This window comes from Oncorhynchus mykiss, chromosome 22, assembly GCF_013265735.2.
Source record: "Oncorhynchus mykiss isolate Arlee chromosome 22, USDA_OmykA_1.1, whole genome shotgun sequence".
Classification (NCBI taxonomy): Eukaryota; Metazoa; Chordata; class Actinopteri; order Salmoniformes; family Salmonidae; genus Oncorhynchus; species Oncorhynchus mykiss.
In genome coordinates this window covers 29,245,551-29,264,922 of record NC_048586.1, presented here as the reverse complement: position 1 = coordinate 29,264,922, position 19,372 = coordinate 29,245,551, and the positions used below count along the sequence as shown (strand labels likewise).

Below are 19,372 nucleotides of genomic sequence, written 5' to 3'. Positions count from 1 at the left end.
GGTCAGGTGAGATGCAGCTAAACAGCCAATAGAGGCAAAGTTCTTACACGGAACCCAAACCGGCTGCGCACGTGCGCCATTGTGCATAAATCTATTTTGTCCCCCTACACCAAACACGTTCACAACACGCAGGTTAAAATATCAAAATATACTGAACCAATGACATTAATTTGGGGACAGGTCAAAAAGCATTAAAAATGTATGGCAATTTAGCTAGTTAGCTTGCACTTACTAGCTAATTTGTCCTATTTAGCTAGCTTGCTGTTGCTAGCTAATTTGTCCTGGGATATAAACATTGAGTTGTTATTTCACCTGAAATGCACAAGCTCCTCTACTCTGCTAATTAATCCACACATAAAACAAATTGTTTCTAGTCATCTCTCCTCCTTCCAGGCTTTTTCATCTTTGAACATATATGGTGATTGGCATCTACACTTTCATAGTATTACCACGACAACCGGAAAAACATTTAGACTTTCAATCACCCACGTGGGTATAACCAATGAGGAGATGGCACGTGGGTACCTGCTTCTATAAACCGATGGGAGAGGCAGGACTTTCAGCGTGATCTGCATCAGAAATAGAAAGGACTTCTATTTTAGCCGTTGGCAATGCAGACACTCGTTGGCACGCGCAAGCAGTGTGGGTGCAATAATTGAACAACATGGATTTCTAAATTTATTTTGCGACGCTTGAGGAAACGCGTCCGGTCTGGTCAGTATGTTAGACCAGAGTGTTACTGCGAGAGAGAAAAAGAACAGTGGTTATAACACGAGTAGACTGGTTATAAGTTATAACATAAGTAGACTGGGCTAAAGGGACTAATTTCTTGATCTCCAGGCCGTCGTTGAAGAATGTCATAAAGGAAGTGATGCCGTCCTCACGGAAGTCCAGCAGACCAATCATACCATCTGGGTTCATACACCTGTAAAGAACTAGGAGGGAGAGTGAGTGTAAGTGGATGAAGACATTTGGTCATTGTAACTCCACACGTTACTTCTTGTTAAGATATTTGATCAAGGTTTAAGATACATGATTGAATAATTCTACTCAGAAACTTAACCATTAGGGATTAGATGTTATGTAGCATGAACAAGGAGTAATTCAAAATAATAAACACCGCTCCAACTAGGTTGGAGTGGGGAAGAGAGGAATGCATGTGTGTGTCTAAAGTAAGCAAAGAGGGTCCTTAACCTATGTTTGAACCTACCCGGCTAAAACTCTGTGGAGATAGAATAAGACAGCGAGAGCCCCTCCAGGTTTTCCGTATCTGAGGGGGACCGGAACTGTCTGCTAAGTGGTAATAAACTGTGGTGAGACTTCAGGAGATAATCCAGATATATTGTGTGTCATGTATGTGCGCTAGTGAGTTGGAATTAACTTTTGACGCTGCTTTGTCCTGGTTGGAGAGGAGGAGGGACATTTTAAAACCTATGACGTCATATGTCATATATAAACTGATGTACATGGTACTATGATCAGCTCTCTCGAGAATAAATGCTATTGGCTAATTTTGGTAGATTGGTCTCTGTCCATTTTATGCAAATAAGGATCTTACAAATTATTTGAAACAGACAGTGATTTAAATTGGTTAATGAACACATAGGAATACGTTTTTTAAGCAAGCTCATAACTGTTGAATTTCGTAGGCCTGAAACTCCATTCCTCCAAAGGTGTCATCACAGCTTGACTGAGCACAAATAGTTGTGATGTGAGGAATGTATGTGTAGCTGAATTTGCTGTAGGCAGTAGTAGATGTATAGCTAGCTATAACTAGTAGTTACCTGGTAGTTCTTCATGTTGCCCATGATCTTCTTGATCTCCTCCTGAGCTCCAGCCATGAAGGGCTTCACTCTGTCTGGGTTGTTCTCCTCCAGCTTAGCCTTGATCCTGCACACACCTTCAACTGCTTTTCATTTCAAATAAGGACATTTTCATCTACATAAGTACAGTCACAGTTGTGAGGGGCATACAGGGAGACTGATGGGTTTTGCCTGTATCAGTCCTAGCACACACAACACATGCGCAGACACCCGTCACTAAAACACTCACGCCTTCATTAAGGTAAAACAGCTTGGGAAATTCCAGAAAATGATGTCATGGCCTTAGAAGCTTCTGATAGGCTAATTGACACAATTTGAGTCAATTGGAGGTGTACCTGTGGATGTATTTCAAGGCCTATCTTCAAACTCAGTGCCTCATTGCTTGACATCATGGAAAAATCAAGAGAAATCAACCAAGACCTCAGAAAATAAATTGTAGACCTCCGCAAGTCTGCTTCATCCTTGGGAGCAATTTCCAAATGCCTGAAGGTACCACGTTCATCTCTACAAACAATAGTACACAAGTATAAACACCATGGGACCACGCAGCCATCATAACGCTCAGGAAGGAGACGCAGTCTGTCTCCTAGAGATGAACGTACTTTGGTGCGAAAAGTACAATCAATCCCAGAACAACAGCAGAGGACCTTGTGAAGATGCTGGAGGAAATGGGTACAAAAGTATCTATATCCACAGTAAAACGAGTCCTATATCGACATAACCGCTCAGCAAGGAAGAAGCCACTGTTCCAAAACCACCATAAAAAAGCCAGACTACGGTTTGCAACTGCACATGAGGACAAAGATCTTACTTTTTGGAGAAATGTCCTCTGGTCTGATGAAACAAAAATAGAACTGTTTGGCCCTAATGACCATTGTTATGTTTGGAGGAAAAAGGGGGAGGCTTGCAAGCCGAAGAACACCATCCCAACCGTGAAGCACAGGGTTGGCAGCATCATGTTGTTGGGGTGCTTTGCTGGAGGAGGGACTGGTGCACTTCACAAAATAGATGACATCATGAGGCAGGAAAATTATGTGGATATATTGAAGCAACATCTCAAGACATCAGTCAGGAAGTTAAAGCTTGGTCGCAAATGGGTCTTCCAAATTGACAATGACCCCAAGCATACTTCCAAAGTTGTGGCAAAATGGCTTAAGGACAACAAAGTCAAGTTATTGGAGTGGCCATGACAAAGCCCTGATCTCAATCCCATAGAAAATTTGTGGGCAGATCTGAAAAAGCGTGTGTGAGCAAGGAGGCCTACAAACCTGACTCAGTTACACCAGCTCTGTCAGGAGGAATGGGCCAAAATTCACCCAACTTATTGTGGGAAGCTTGTGGAAGGCTACCCGACGTGTTTGACCCATGTTAAACAATTTAAAGGCAATGCTACCAAATACTAATTGAGTGTATGTAAACTTCTGACCCACTGGGAATGTGATAATAAAAGCAGAAATTAATCATTTTCTCTACTATTATTCTGATATTTCACATTCTTAAAATATAGTGGTGATCCTAACTGACCTAAGACAGGGAATTTTTACTTGGATTAAATATCAGGAATTGTGAAAAACTGAGTTTAAATGTATTTGGCTAAGGTGTATGTAATCTTCCGACTTCATCTGTATCTCAGCTTGGTTTCCATTTTCTTGTTTGGCACAGACCTTAGGGCATATAATCTGTGGTGTATCCATAGCAATGATACAAAAAGAAACAGGAGATGCACACTCCAGGTGCATGTCTCATGGTGCTTTTAGTAATACACTCCAAATGCACATCTAATGAACCTCACGGGACTAGGTAATGGCTTCCCTATGCTAATGACCTATTGATTATTGGTTTCCCTTAGCGTAATGACCCAGACACATATGCCTTCCCTTAACCTGATGACCTATTGATTAATGGCTTCAGAGTGTGCGTCTAATGGCCCAGACACATATGGCTTGTATTGATTCTGCTTACTACTCCAAGATGTATAATGTGCACATATGTACTGGAAAATTCCCAATAGTACCGATTCCATACCAATATTCGCCTAGCCATAACTACAAAACGTTGTTTGATATTCATGCGCTTCCTTCAAATGCAAGCGTTCAATGCATTCAACTGAAATGTGTCTTCCGCATTAAACCCAACCCCTCTGAATTAGAGAAGTGCGGGAGGCTGCCATAATCGACATCCCCACGTCTTCGGCGCCCAAGGAAAGTTTAGGCCAGGCTGTCAGCCTTTTTTGTGCATTCTGTCTTCAACTAGGCCTAACTGTATTGTTCAGTAAAAAAGCCAAAAACCCATAGGCTACCTCTTGAGTTTTTGTTCAGTTGTAGCACTGAACAAACATATAAACGCAACTTGCAACAATTTCAAAGATTTTACTGAGTTACAATCCATATAAGGTAAACAGTCAATTGAAATCAATTTATTAGGCCCTAATCTATGGATTTCACATGACTGGGAATACAGATTATGCATCTGTTGGTCACAGATACCTTGAAAAAAAAGGGGCGAGGATCAGAAATCCTGTCAGTATCTGGTGTGACCACCATTTGCTTCATGCAAGGCGACACATCTCCTTTGCATAGAGTTGGTCAGGCTGTTGATTGTGGCCTGTGGAATGTTGTCCCACTCATCTTCAATGGCTGTGCAAAGTTGCTGGATATTGGTGGGAACTGGAACACGCTGTCATACACATTGATCCAGAGCATCCCAAACATGCTCAATGGGTGACATGTCTGGTGAGAATCCAGGCCATGGAAGATTTAGTACATTTCCAGCTTCCAGGAATTGTGTACAGATCCTTGCGACATGGTCGCTGTGCATTATCATGCTGGAACATGAGGTGATGGCGACGGATGGATAGCACTACAATGGGCCTTAGGATCTCATCAGGATATCTCTGTGCATTCAAATTGCCCTGGATAAAATGCAATTGTGTTTGTTGTCCGTAGTTTTTACCTGCCCATACCGTAACCCCACTGCCACCCTTTGTTCACAAGATTGACATCAGCAACAGCAAAAGGCCTTGTTGGAAACAAGACACGTGTCACACTCCCACAGCTGCCCAGTCTTTTTACCAAACTGTGCACCAATCCAAACCCAGTCTTTTTACCAAACTGTGCACCAATCCAAACCCAGTCTTTTTACCAAACTGTGCACCAATCCAAACCCACCTGAACGAATTTAAGTGGTTCAGTTCAGTGCTGAAGGATATTAAGTAACACGTTTTAGCCCTGTTGTACTGAAATAAAGAATACAATCTGATTAAAATCAGAATTCTGTTATTGATTTGTGTGTGTGTCTGTGTGCGTGTCATTGATGCAAACATATACTGTCTTTTTCAGATAAGATCAGTCTGGAGGGCATAACGGTACAGAGAGCAGAGTGCAGACCTCACGTCAATGAAAACTACATGAAACTAAAGAAGTGAGTGAAACCAAATTCAATACAACTAAATATAATGAGGCGACTGTTTTAAAAAGCATCACTGATAGATACTGTAGGCTATTTCTCCTGGCTTCCTTTCTGAGTGAGTTTAGTAGATGTGGAGGAACAGTAGTCATATCTAAGTCCAGGAGAATACCTAATAATGGAATGAATGTCTTCCATACTGTTTTATTGTAGCTGAGGTTGACAGGGATTGCTATAGTAACTGTTCTGTGTTTGCTATAGCAACTCTTCTCTCTCCCTGAGTGTTTGAGAACATGCATGCTTGCCTGTGTCTGTATAGTGACAGTACTGTGCATTATACCAGTAGGCTATATTCACTATTCAACCATTGTACAACATAGTGTGCCATTTTGTCTTTATCACCTGCTCTGACGCTTCTCTCAAGGAGACCCTATATCTTAATTAATTTCTCTGCTTCTCTCAAGGAGACCCTATATCTTCACTAATTTCTGTGCTTCTCTCAATGAGACGCTATATCTTCATTAATTTCTCTGCTTCTCTCAATCAGACCCTATATCTTCACTAATTTCTCTGCTTCTCTAAATCAGACCCTATATCTTCATTAATTGATCGGCTTCTCCCAGAGGTGTTTGTAGTGGCGATTTTAGAATGTAAATCTTGGTAGGGCAAAAAAGTAAATAAATTGTTAGATGCATGCTAGCAAAGCCACGACACAACACATCACAACACTAAACAATACATTAATTACAGTATAAGGGTAACAAACGGTGCTCACAAACATTTAGAGCCTACATAAAACTGTTCCAACAGCTGAGCTTTCTTTTCAGCACAATGGAGTGAATCCTTACCACCGCTACACCTGGGTATCAGCGGAGCCTTGTCTGGCAGCAAAACAGTTCATTTAGCTTAATTTACTGCCTTTTTTTATTTTGTCTCAGACATATGTAAAGGAGATCCAGAGAGATGTGTTTTGTTTGTGTTTCCTGTAGACCTACTTGAAGGAGATCCTGAGGGAGATAGGCGTGTACAACGCTAAAGGAACCCACAAGAGCACCTGGGAACCACCACTACCAGGGAAGAGATGAAGGGTGACTAGCCCAGAAAGGAGCATCCTGCCCGGGATATAAATGCTGACCCAAGGGCCTCCCATCATGGTTGAGAGTTGGGAGTCTTTCTGTTCTTTGACTGGTACCCAAAGTTACATGACCAGTGTCTGCTTGTTGTCAACCTGTTGGTAGGATGGTGTGGGGATCTTGCACCATGAACCACACTGTGTGAAGCACTTGCCTTAAAGCTACACTGTACTTTGGATGGGTTCTTTGGCTTTTGTCTTTCACCTTACTTACAGAACCTGCAATAAAGAATTTATAAAGACTCCATAAAATGATGGAACGACTGGTATTTGCATATTTTCCATTTTCACTAAATATGCAGGACTACTTACTTGACAGAACAAGCTCTAGAGATAAACTTTTCAACAAAAAGGCCAATGGTATTAACATAAAATATATTTCATGGATCCAATGATTGTATCTACGTTTTTAAACAAATCAACACCACAACTGGAAATGTTTTACCCAGTGTTAGTTTAATTTTTCACAACTCAAATCAGGAAGTCCTAAGCTATCCCACTACTTTTAGTAAGGGTGTCACATCTAATGTAACTGTAAACCAAGCAAATGGAGGCCTGAGAGTTAAATCCATCAACAATAAATAACCAATTAATGAATAACTAATCATTGGACTGAAACATTGTCTTCGCAGAGATAAACAAATCATCCCAGCAAACTGTGTGACATATTGAATTTCCCAGGTAGAAATGTAACATATTAAAGCTGACACAATTCCTTATTCTACATGATATATATATATATATATATATATGCCTCCATCTGAATGTTCTGATTGGGCCTTCCTGAATATACCAGTTTACCAGAACGCAATAGTCAGAGTTTAACACAGTAATCAGTAAGGTCAATTACAGAATCAACACCAAAATACTGTCACAGCACCCCTTCAGCCAACCCCATAGACATGACATGGTTTGGGCATCTTATAATACTTTAAAGTAATACTTCCATTCCAATCAGATATAATATAACAATTGTAACTAAATGCTTTCAATCCAAATGTAATGCAGAGCAGTCGTCTCGTTGGTTGGTGGTCGTGGGTCAGGTGAGATGCAGCTGAGCAGCCAATAGAAACAGAGTTAGTCCAGTGTTACTGTGAAAGAGAGGAGAGGAAGGTCAGTGGTTATAACACACGAGTAGACTGGTTATAAGTTATAACATAAGTGTGTTATTAGACATGAGTAGACTGGGATAAAAGGGACTCACGCATTTCTCGATCTCCAGGCCGTCTTTGAAGAATGTCATGAAGGGAGTGATGCCGTCCTCACGGAAATCCAGCAGCCCAACCATACCATCTGGGTTCATTGACTCACCTGTAAAAAACTACAGTGGGAGGGGGAACAGAGAGAGGGGATGTAAGAAATTAGGTCAGTGAAACTACATCCATAAGATTCTTCTCCAATCTAGATCTTTTTAGTTTCATAGGCCTGGACCTTCAATCATCACAGCTTGACTGAGCACAAATAGTTGATGTGAGGAATGTATGTGTAGCTGAATTTGCTGTAGGCAGTAGTAGATGTATAGCTAGCTATAACTAGTAGTTACCTGGTAGTTCTTCATGTTGCCCATGATCTTCTTGATCTCCTCCTGAGCTCCAGCCATGAAAGGCTTCACTCTGTCTGGGTTGTTCTCCTCCAGCTTAGCCTTGATCCTGCACACACCCCCACACACCTTCAACTGCTTTTCATTTCAAATAAGGACATTTTCATCTACATAAGTACAGTCACAGTTGTGAGGGGCATACAGGGAGACTGATGGGTTTTGCCTGTATCAGTCCTAGCCCAAACACATGCGCAGACACTCGTCACTAAAACACTCACGCCTTCATGTAGTCCTTGATGTAGCCCTTGTATGAGTCCTTGGTGAAGGATGTCTCCTGCAGTTTGTGGTTGAGGACAATGTCCACTCCACTGACTGTGCTGGACTCGCAGCCGTCATCCTGCACCTCCGCCGATGCATTTGCCCCCAACAGACAGTCATCGATATTCTCCGTTCTACTAACCATCTGAGGGGAGGAGGGGGAATATCAGAGGAAGGAGAGTGAGTGCTGAATCACTCAGTGGTTGGGTCCCATTACTGTCAAACACCTTATTCTATTTCAGGACCATCTGATCGGACTTTTCTATGTAAACTCAGGCATAATGCAAAACTATGAGTTGAGATGATACCCAAGTCAATAAGTGGTTCCAAATCCTAATACATCTCACCTCTCACCACCACAACTCAGAGCTTATACCTGCAGTGGAGACGCACCTTTCCCTCAACTTCCAATAACATCCCATTTGTTGATTCTTTGATCTTGTAAATGTCAGAGAACATTTCATCCCCTGCAATAAAACAGAATGAATAGAAACCACATTAATAGCTCACAGTCACAAGGTTACATTGTTGTCAGGTAGTTTGCCTTGGGCCTTCTACAGACTTCCCCAGGCCAGGTCCTGCTGCTGCCGGCTAACATAGCTGAGCTTGCCCACTAATCCTATTTGTTAGACGGCTGACAGACATGCTAGCTACTGCTGTGGTACTAGCAACATCTGCTAGGTTTACAATGCTAATATAACTGGATTAGAAGCATAACATTAAGATACTAGTATGTGTGCAAATGGTTAGTATGTGGATAATCGACGAATATACAGTTCAACCATTGAGTGATTGATAGCGTTTGCTGTTAGTTGACGGTCTTTTGTCAGCTGTCAAATCTGTCAGCGCGCGCATGGAACACAAGCAGCTGCAGGCTGACTAACAAGGTCCACATATCCCATTACCGTAAACTGCACCTGTTTTGCATCGCGATAAGTAAATATTCTCCTTTGGTTACATTACCAAACATTCATTTTTTCTTGATTAAAATGTGTGTGAGATGTGGAGTAATAGTAACGGTTTATAGTAAACACACACAGTTGAGGTTACGTGTGGCCCTGTGCAAGGCCTTAGCCTTTGATTTCACAACACCGGGAACCATTAAAGACCAACACACTTGATTCTGAATATAGATAGCATGACAACAACAATTTTAAAAATATATACATTAATGGGCATACGAGATATTTGTCATTACCAGTGATGATGTCCTTGTAGATGATCATTGTCGGATTGAAGTTTCGAATTCGACACAAAGACAACGGAGTACCCTCACCCTCACTGGCTTGACCAGAAAAGAGCGTCATGCATCCAACGCGGTCTAGTGTACAATTTGCTGTTGAAGTAATTTATATTTGACCCATTTATGAGGCAAGTCTGCCCTCTGGTGGATAAAAATACGAAAACCCATAAAATAGCGATACATACTATTATGTTTTTAAATTGAAAAGTTAGTTTTGGGTGGAAGGATGGTTGGGGTGACCGGGTTGTGGAGGACACCAATGTGTGTGAGATGTGTTGTCACATCAGTATAGAAGTAGAGGACAGAAGCATCATGCACCAACACCATAGAGTACCACAGTATGAGTCAGTATGATAATACCCATAAAACCTTTTTAGAGTCCGTGAGTAAATAGAGCCGAATATATTGATCAAAGTCACCTTGTCCGAGAGAGATGTACATGGTTATCAAAACGATACGCCAGGGTAAGCCTGCACTTGTTAGTTACAGCCTCATGCTAATCGCATTAGCCTACGTTAGCTCAACCGTCCCGCGCGGGGACCCACCCAACTTCATAATGAGGCTGAAGATGAGTCTCGTAGTAAGAGGTCAGACACTCCACATCTCCAGGTTTAGCATAACAGTGAGCAGGAGAAGCAGCATGTAGTCCTGTATTCTTCAGTTCCTCCACCAATCTAATCAGTCCAGTATTTTTGTTCAGAACAGGCCTCGGGTTAATGGTATTTCTACACACTGTGGGCAGCTGTTGACACCAGTGGCGGTCAGTGCCATTTAAGATGAGGGAGGACAATTTATTTTCTTCTCATGAGCATAGTCATATTTCGATTACAGCATATTGGATGACTGTCATTCATATTCCATTCACCCAGGTCAATGTAACATCAATAGGGTTAGGCTACTACATGACACTCAATTTCCCTATGCCATTCATCAGGTTGCTACAACCTAGCCTATGAATGAAAGTTTACAACGTAGGAACACAGGTCAAAAGCAATCTTGAGGTGAGAGACGGTGACACATACCGCCTTGCACACACTCGCCTGCGTCTAGCTTATCTAAGGTGAAATCATTAGTCCAACAGTTGCAAACAAGAGTTTCAATTGAACAAATTCAGGTGATTTTCCCCCCCGTTTTGTTTGTTTCCATTTTTATGAAATATTTTTCAACAGAATCGGCGGAATGAATTCACCCCTGATCACACGTACACACAGTTCACTTTCATAGCAGCCACAGTTGTTTTCATCTCGCATCTATTCACTCTCTTCCTCTCACCATTTCCCTTTGTTTGTGGACTTCAATGCACAACACATCAGCTGTACAGTTGAAGTCGGAAGTTTACATACACCTTAGCCAAATACATTTAAACTCAGTTTTTCACAATTTCACAATTTAATCCTAGTTAAAATTCCCTGTCTTAAGTCAGTTAGGATCACCACTTTATTTTAAGAATGTGAAATGTCAGAATAATAGTAGAGAGAATGATTAATTTCCGCTTTTATTATCACATTCCCAGTGGGTCAGAAGTTTACACACACTCAATTAGTATTTGGTAGCATTGCCTTTAAATTGTTTAACATGGGTCAAACGCTTCGGGTAGCCTTCCACAAGCTTCCCACAATAAGTTGGGTGAATTTTGTCCCATTCCTCCTGACAGAGCTGGTGTAACTGAGTCTGGTTTGTAGGCCTCCTTGCTCACACACACTTTTTCATTTCTGCCCGCACATTTTCTATAGGATTGAGGTCAGGGCTTTGTGATGGCCACTCCAATACCTTGACTTTGTCCTTAAGCCATTTTGCCACATCTTTGGAAGTATGCTTGGGGTCAATGTCCATTTGGAAGACCAATACGCGAACAAGCTTTAACTTATGTCTTGAGATGTTGCTTCAATATATCCACATAATTTTCCTGCCTCATGATGCCATTTATTTTGTGAAGTGCACCAGGCCCTCCTGCAGCAAAGCACCCCAACAACATGATGCTGCCAACCCTGTGCTTCACGGTTGGGATGGTGTTCTTTGCAAGACTCCCGCTTTTTCCTCCAAACATAACGATGGTCATTATAGCCAAACAGTTCTATTTTTGTTTCATCAGACCAGAGGACATTTCTCCAAAAAGTACGATCTTTGTCCCCAAATGCAGTTGCAAACCGTAGTCTGGCTTTTTTATGGCAGTTTTGGAGCAGTGGCTTCTTCCATGCTGAGTGGCTTTTCAGGTTATGTCGATATAGGACTCATTTTACTGTGGATATAGATACTTTTGTACCTGTTTCCTCCAGCATCTTCACAAGGTCCTTTGCTGTTGTTCTGAGATTGATTTGCACCTTACGCACCAAAGTACGTTCATCTCTAGGAGACCGAACGCGTCTCCTTCCTGAGCGGTATGATGGCTGCGTGGTCCCATGGTGCTTGCGTACTATAGTTTGTACAGATGAACGTGGTACCTTCAGGCATTTGGAAATTGCTCCCATGGATGAACCAGACTTGTGGAGGTCTTGGCTGATTTCTTTTGATTTTCCCACAATGTCAAGCAAAGAGGCACTGAGTTTGAAGGTAAGCCTTAAAATACATCCACAGGTACACCTCCAATTAACTCAAATTGTGTCAATTAGCCTATCAGAAGCTTCTAAAGCCATGGCATCATTTTCTGGAATGTTCCAAGCTGTTTAAAGGCACAGTCAACTTAGTGTATGTAAACTTCTGACCCACTGGAATTGTGATACAGTGAATTATAAGTGAAATAATCTGTCTGTAAACAACTGTTGGAAAAATGTTGTGTGTCATGCACAAAGTAGCTGTCCTAACCGACTTGCCAAAACTATAGTTTGTTAACAAGAAATTTGTGGAGTGGTTGAAAAACGAGTTTAAATGACTCCAACCTAAGTGTATGTAAACTTCCAACTTCAACTGTATGTGACCAGGCGATCATAACTGCTACACATAGCCTACATTGTTGTCCCAATAATAGCTAAAGTAACGTCCTAGTCAACATAGATAATAGAACTCATGTGTTAGTTAACCCGCACAATCATGCAGTAATGTTACAGTGTAGTCAGTAAGCAGTTTAGCAGTTACACCAGCAGCTCTGGCGGCGATAAATGAATACACCAAAAGCTTACCTTGACTTGGAAAAGTTCCAGTGTTGTGTTGGAAAGTCATAGCCAGCTAGCTAACATACTATCTGTCACGACTCCTACCGAAGGTGGCTCCTCTTCCTGTTCGGGTGGCGCTCTGCGGTCGACGTCACCGGCCTACTAGCTGCCACTGATCCTTTTTTCCCCTTGTCTGTTTATTAGTTACACCTGTGTTTAGTTAGGTTAATTGGTTGGGCTTTATTATCCAGCCGGCCCGCCTGCTGGGTGTGTGCGATTATTTTCAGTGTACGATTGTGCACGACTGTAAGTCACGGTTGTCCGTGTACAGTGGGGCAAAAAAGTATTTCATGGAGACAGAGGGTTCTCCAGGGGTGGTCAGAGGAGTGTTCTGGAAGGTGTCTGGGAGTTTCCATCGGTGCCACGTCGGTGGAGAGTCCAGACAGAGTTCCATGGTGCGCATCCCCCCCAAATATGCCGATTTGGCAATCGCTTTCAGTAAGAAGAGAGCGACTAAATTACCACCTCATCGACCGGGGGGGGGGGGACATTGCGATAAATCTCCAGGTAAACGCTGCGCTTCCCAAGAGTCACGTGTACCCATTGTCCCAGGAGGCGACGTTGGCTATGGAGACATATGTCACGGAATCTCTGGGACAGGGGTACATTCGGCCCTCCATCTCACCCGTCTCCTCGAGTTTATTTTTTGTGAAGAAAAGGGAGGGAGGTCTGCATCCGTGCATTGATTATAGAGGTCTAAATGCCAGCATAGTGGGGTTTAGTTACCCGCTACCTCTCATCGCTACTGCGGTGAAATCATTTCACGGAGCACAGTTTTTCACAAAACTGGATCTCAGGAGCGCTTATAGTCTGGTGCGTATTCGGGATGGAGATGAGTGGAAACCGCGATTAGTACCACATCAGGCCACTATGAGTACCTCGTCATGCCGTATGGGTTAAAGAATGCTCCAGCCGTCTTTCAATCCTTTGTAGACGAGATTCTCAGGGACCTGCACGGGCAGGGCGTGGTTGTTTATATCGATGATATTCTGATCTATTCCGCCACCCGTGCCGCATGTGTCTCTGGTACGCAAGTTGCTTGGTAGACTGCTGGAGCATGTCCTATGCGTCAAGGCTGAGAAGTGTGTGTTCGCCAAACAAGCCGTCTCCTTCCTGGGTTATCGCATTTCCACCTCAGGGGTGGTGATGGAGTGTGACCGCATTAAGGCTGTGCGTAATTGGCCAACTCCTACCACGGTGAAGGAGGTGCAGCGGTTTTTGGGGTTTGCCAATTACTACCGGAGGTTTATCCTGGGTTTTGTCCAGGTAGCGGCCCCCATTACCTCACTGGGGGGTCCGGTGCGTTTGCGGTGGTCGGAAGAGGCGGACAGAGCCTTCAATAGGTTGAAGGCGCTGTTCATGGATGCACCCGTGTTGGAGCACCCGGACCCCTCTCTAGCATTTATAGTGGAGGTGGACGCGTCCGAGGCTGGGGTGGGTGCCGTGCTATCACAGAGCTCGGGTACGCCACCAAAACTCCGCCCCTGCGCTTTCTTTTCTAGGAAGCTCAGTCCGGCGGAGCGTAACTATGATATGGGGGACCGGGAGTTGTTAGCGGTGGTCAAGGCCCTGAGGGTGTGGAGACACTGACTTGAGGGGGCTAAGCACCCCTTTCTCATCTGGACCGACCACCAGAATATGGAGTATATTCGGGCAGCTAGGAGACTGAATCCACGTCAGGCAAGGTGGGCCATGTTCTTCACCCGATTCAGGTTTACTCTGTCGTTTAGACCAGGCTCCCTGAACATAAAGGCTGATGCTGTGTCGTCTTTATGACACGGAGGATCGTTCCACCGAGCCTTCTCCCATCCTTCCAGCCTCGAGGCTGATGGCACCAGTGGTATGGGAGGTGGACTCGGACATCGAGTGGGCGTTACGGGTGGAGCCTGTGCCTCCTCAGTGTCCGGTTGGGCGTAAGTACGTGCCACTTGGTGTTCGGGACCAACTGATCCGGTGGGCTCACACCCTAGCCTCCTCAAATCATCCTGGGGTGGCGAGGACAGTGCGGGGCCTCCGGGGGAAGTATTGGTGGCCCACCTTGGCTAGGGACGTTAGGGTTTGTGTCTCTTCCTGTTCAGTGTGCACCCAGAGTAAGGCTCCTAGACACCTTCCTAGAGTTGAAGTTACAACCCCTCCCCGTTCCACAACGGCCAGGGTCTCACTTATCAGTGGATTTCCTGACCGATCTCCCCCGTCTCAGGGGAACACTACGGTTTTGGTGGTTGTGGATTGGTTTTCTAAGTCCTGCCGTCTCCTCCCGTTGCCCGGTCTCCCTACAGCCCTACAGACTGCGGAGGCATTATTCACCCACGTCTTCCGGCACTACGGGGTGCCGGAGGACATCTCTGATCAAGGTCCCCAGTTCACGTCCCGGGTACGGAGGGCGTTCATGGAACGTCTGGGGGTCTCGGTCAGCCTGACCTCCGGTCATCACCCCGAGAGTAATGGGCAGGTGGAGAGAGTGAACCGGGAGATGGGTAGGTTTCTGCAGTCGTATTGCCAGGACCGGCCCATCGAGTGGTCTAGGTACGTCCCATGGCGGAGTTGGCTCAAAACTCACTCCGTCACTCCTCGACAAACCTATCTCCGTTCCAGTGTGTGTTGGGCTACCAGACGGTCCTGGCACCTTGGCATCCGAGTCAGACTCCTGCGGTGGAGGAGTGGGTGCAGTGCTCCAAGGAGACCTGGAGGGCCGTCCAGGATCCCTCAAACAAGCCAGTGGACGGCAGAAGAGGAGTGCTGACCGCCACCGTAGTGAGGCCCCCTTGTTTGTACCGGGGGACAGGGTCTGGCTCTCGACCCGAAACCTACCCCTCCTCTTGCCCTGCCGGAAGCTGGGGCTGCGGTGTGTGGGGCCCTTCAGAGTCCTATGGAGGATCGATTACAACTCCTTTCCTATTATCGTATTAACCCCTCGTTTCATGTGTCTCTCCTCAGGCCGGTGGTAGCTGGTCCCCTGCAGGACGGTGAGGTGCCGGAGGTCCCTCCTCCCCCTCTGGACATCGAGGGGTCCCCGGCGTACACGATACGGGCCATTCTGGACTCGAGACACCGGGTGAGGGGCCTGCAGTACCTCGTGGACTGGGAGGGGTACGGTCTGGAGGAGAGGTGCTGGGTACCGGTGGGGAACATCTTGGATCCGTCAATGTTGAGGGATTTCCATCGCCTCCATCCGGATTGCCCTAAGCCTCGCCCTCCGGGTCGCCCTCGAGGCCGGTGTTGGCGCACTGCGGGAGCCGCGCATTGGGGGGGGGGGTTCTGTCACGACTCCTACCGAAGGTGGCTCCCCTTCCTGTTCGGGTGGAGCTCGGCGGTGGTCGTCACCGGCCTACTAGCTGCCATGGATCCTTTTTTCCCCCTTGTCTATTTATTAGTTACACCTGTGTTTATTTAGGTTAATTGGTTGGGCTTTATTATCCAGCCGGCCCGCCTGCTGGGTGTGCGGGATTATTTTCAGTGTACGATTGTGCACGACTGTAAGTCACGGTTGTCCGTGTATGTGTGTTTTGCTGAACTGTTTAGTTCCCCATGTTTTGGGGCATTTGTTTGGGTTGGCTTTGTTTTCACCTTTGTGGTGAAGTCAAAGTATCGCTACCCTGAACTCTCTGTTTCCTGCACCTTCCTCCACTACACCCCGGGCATTACACTATCCCTCTATTTGAGCCGGGCGTTTAAGTAGGTTAAACTAGCCAGCTGCATTTGCTAGCTAAGTAACTGAAACTGAAAAAAATGACGAAATCTCTCTCTCAAATCAAATCAAATCAAAATGTATTGGTCACATACACATGGTTAGCAGATGTTAATGCTTGTGTAATGAAATGCTTGTGTTTCTAGTTCCGACTATGCATTAATATCTAACAAGTAATCTAACTAATTGACAACAACTACCTTACACACACAAATACACACAAATGTAGAGGGATGTATAGAATATGTACATATAAATATATGGATGAGCGATGGCGTGTGGCATAGGCAAGATGCAGTAGATGGTTTAGAATACAGCATATACTGTACATATGAGATGAGTAATGTAGGATATGTAAACATTATTAAAGTGGTGTTATTTAAAGTGACTACTGATACCTTAACTAATTCAATTTATTTAAGTGGCCAGAGATTTGAGTCTGTATGTTGGCAGCAGCCTCTCTATGTTAGTGATGGCTATTTAACAGTTTGATGGCCTTGAGATATAAGCTGTTTTTCAGTCTCTCGATCCCAGCTTCGATGCACCTGTACTGACCTTGCCTTCTGGATGATAGCGGGGTGAACAGGCAGTGGCTCGGGTGGCTGATGTCCTTGATGATCTTTTTGGCCTTCCTGTGACATTGGGTGTTGTAGGTGTCCTGGAGGGCAGGTAGTTTGCCCCCGGTGATAAGTTGTGCAGACCACACTACCCTCTGAAGACCCTTGCGGTTGAGGGTGGTGCAATTGCCGTACCAGGCGGTGATACAGCCTGAAAGGATGCTCTCGATTGTGCATCTGTAAAAGTTTGTGAGTGTTTTAGATGTCACGCCAAATTTCTTCAGCCTCCTGAGGTTGAAGAGGAGCTGTTGCGCCTTCTTCATCACGCTGTCTGTGTGGGTGGAGCATTTCAGATTGTCCGTGATGTGTACGCCGAGGAACTTAAAACTTTCCACCTTCTCTACTACTGTCCCATCAATGTGGATGGGGGGGGGGGGGGGGGGGGTGCTGCTCCCTCTGCTGTTTCCTGTAGTCCACGATCGTCTCCTTTGTTTTGTTCACGTTGAGTGAGAGGTTATTTTACTGACACCACACTCTGAGGGCCCTCACCTCCTCCCTGTAGGCCGTCTCGTCGTTGTTGGTAATCAGTCTATAGTGCCGTCTGCAAACTTGATGATATAGTTGGAAACGTGCATGGCCACACAGTCATGGGTGAACAGGGAGTACGCACCCTTGTGGGGCCCCAGTGTTGAGGATCAGCGGGGTAGAGGTGTTGTTTCCTACCTTCACTACCTGGGGGCGGCCCATCAGAAAGTCCAGGACCCAGTTGCACAGGACGAGGGCGAGACGCAGAGTCTCGAGCTTAATGACGAGTTTGGAGGGTACTATGGTGTTAAATGCTGAGCTGTAGTCAATGAACAGCATTCTTACATAGGTATTCCTCTTGTGCAGATGGGATAGGGCAGTGTGATGACGATTGCATCGTCAGTGGACCTATTGGTGCGGTAAGCAAATTGGAGAGGGTCTAGGGTATCAGGTAGGGTGGAGGTGATATGATCCTTGACTAGTCTCTCAAAGCACTTCATGATGACAGAAGTGAGTGCAATGGGGCGATAGTCATTTAGTTCATTTACCTTAGCTTTCTTGTGAACAGGAACGATGGTGGCCATCTTGAAGCATGTGGCGACAACAGACTGGGATAGGGATTGGTTGAATATGTCCGTAACCACACCAGCCAGCTGGTCTGTGCATGCTCTGAGGATGCGGCTAGGGATGCCGTCTGGGCCGGCAGCCTTGCGAGGGTTAACACGTTTAAATGTTTTACTCACGTTGGCCACGGAGAAGGAGTGCCCACAGGCTTTGGTAGCGGGCCGTGTCAGTGGCACTGTAGTGTCCTCAAAGCGAGTAAAGAAGTTGTTTAATTTGTTTGGGAGCAAGATGTCTATGTCCACGAGGGGGCTGGTTTTCTTTTTTGTAATCCGTGATTGACTGTAGACTCTGCCACATACGTCTCGTGTTTGAGCCGTTGAATTGCGACTCTACTTTGTCTCTATACGGACCCTTTGCTTGTTTTATTGCCTTGTGGAGGGAATAGCTGCACCTTTTGTATTCGGTCATGTTTCCGGTCGCCTTGCCATGATTAAAAGTGGTGGTTCGCGCTTTCAGTTTTGCGCAAATGCTGCCATTAATCCACGGTTTCTGGTTAGGGAAGGTTTTAATAGTCACAGCGGGTACGACGTCACCGATGCACTTGCTAACAAAGTCACTCACCAAGTCAGCGTATACATCAATGTTGTTGTCTGAGGCTATCCGGAACATATCCCAGTCCATGTGATTGATTGGTATACACGGCTGTGACTATAATCAAAGAGAATTCTCTTGGAAGATAATGCGGTTGGCATTTGATTGTAAGGAATTCTAGGCCAGGTGAACAAAAGGACTTGAGTTCCTGTATGTTGTTGTGATTATACCATGAGTTGTTAAGGCCCTTCATCTTACCAGAGAGATGTTTGTTTCTGTCGGCGCGATGCGTGAAGAAACCAGGTGGCTGTACCGACTCTGACAACGTATCCCGAGTGAGCCATGTTTCCGTGAAACAGAGAACATTACAATCTCTGATGTCTCTCTGGAAGGCAACTCGTGCCCTAATTTCGTCCACCTTGTTATCTAGAGATTGGACATTGGCAAGTAATATGCTCGGGAGCGGTGGATGCTGTGTTCGCCTTCTGGGTCTGACTAGTAGGCCGCTCCATCCGCCTCTCCTGCGGTGACAGCGTTGTTTTGGGTCGGCCTCTGGGATAAGATTGCATGTCCAGGGTGGAGGACCGAACAAAGGATCCGCTTCGGGAAAGATGTATTCCTGGTCGTAATGATGGTAAATTGACATTGCTTTTATATCCAATAGTTCTTCCCGGCTGAATGTAATAACACTTGACATTTTCTGGGCTAACAATGTATGAAATAGTACATAAAAAAACAAATAACTGCATAGTTTTGTAAGGACCTGAAGTGAGGTGGCCATCTGTCGGTGCAATCGTCTCTGGCTTCTCCAACATTTTTGAATTAAATTAATTAGTT

At 45.1% G+C, this 19,372-nt stretch overlaps 1 protein-coding gene and 1 pseudogene across 3 annotated transcripts; both read right to left on the bottom strand.

The window, feature by feature from the left end:
• Positions 1–504: 504 nt before the first annotated feature.
• Positions 505–3,993, bottom strand: LOC110501705 (annotated as a pseudogene).
• A 2,802-nt stretch (positions 3,994–6,795) lies between these two features.
• tpt1 (tumor protein, translationally-controlled 1) lies at positions 6,796–9,566 on the bottom strand. Of its 3 annotated transcripts, none has more exons than XM_021578587.2 (6): positions 9,417–9,566; positions 8,566–8,685; positions 8,179–8,363; positions 7,904–8,009; positions 7,565–7,681; positions 6,796–7,451 (listed from the first exon to the last, which is right to left on the bottom strand). In XM_021578587.2, exons 3-6 carry the CDS (start codon positions 8,361–8,363, stop codon positions 7,449–7,451), a joined length of 411 nt encoding a protein of 136 aa, XP_021434262.1. In that variant the 5' UTR covers positions 8,566–8,685; positions 9,417–9,566; the 3' UTR covers positions 6,796–7,448.
• Positions 9,567–19,372: the final 9,806 nt, after the last annotated feature.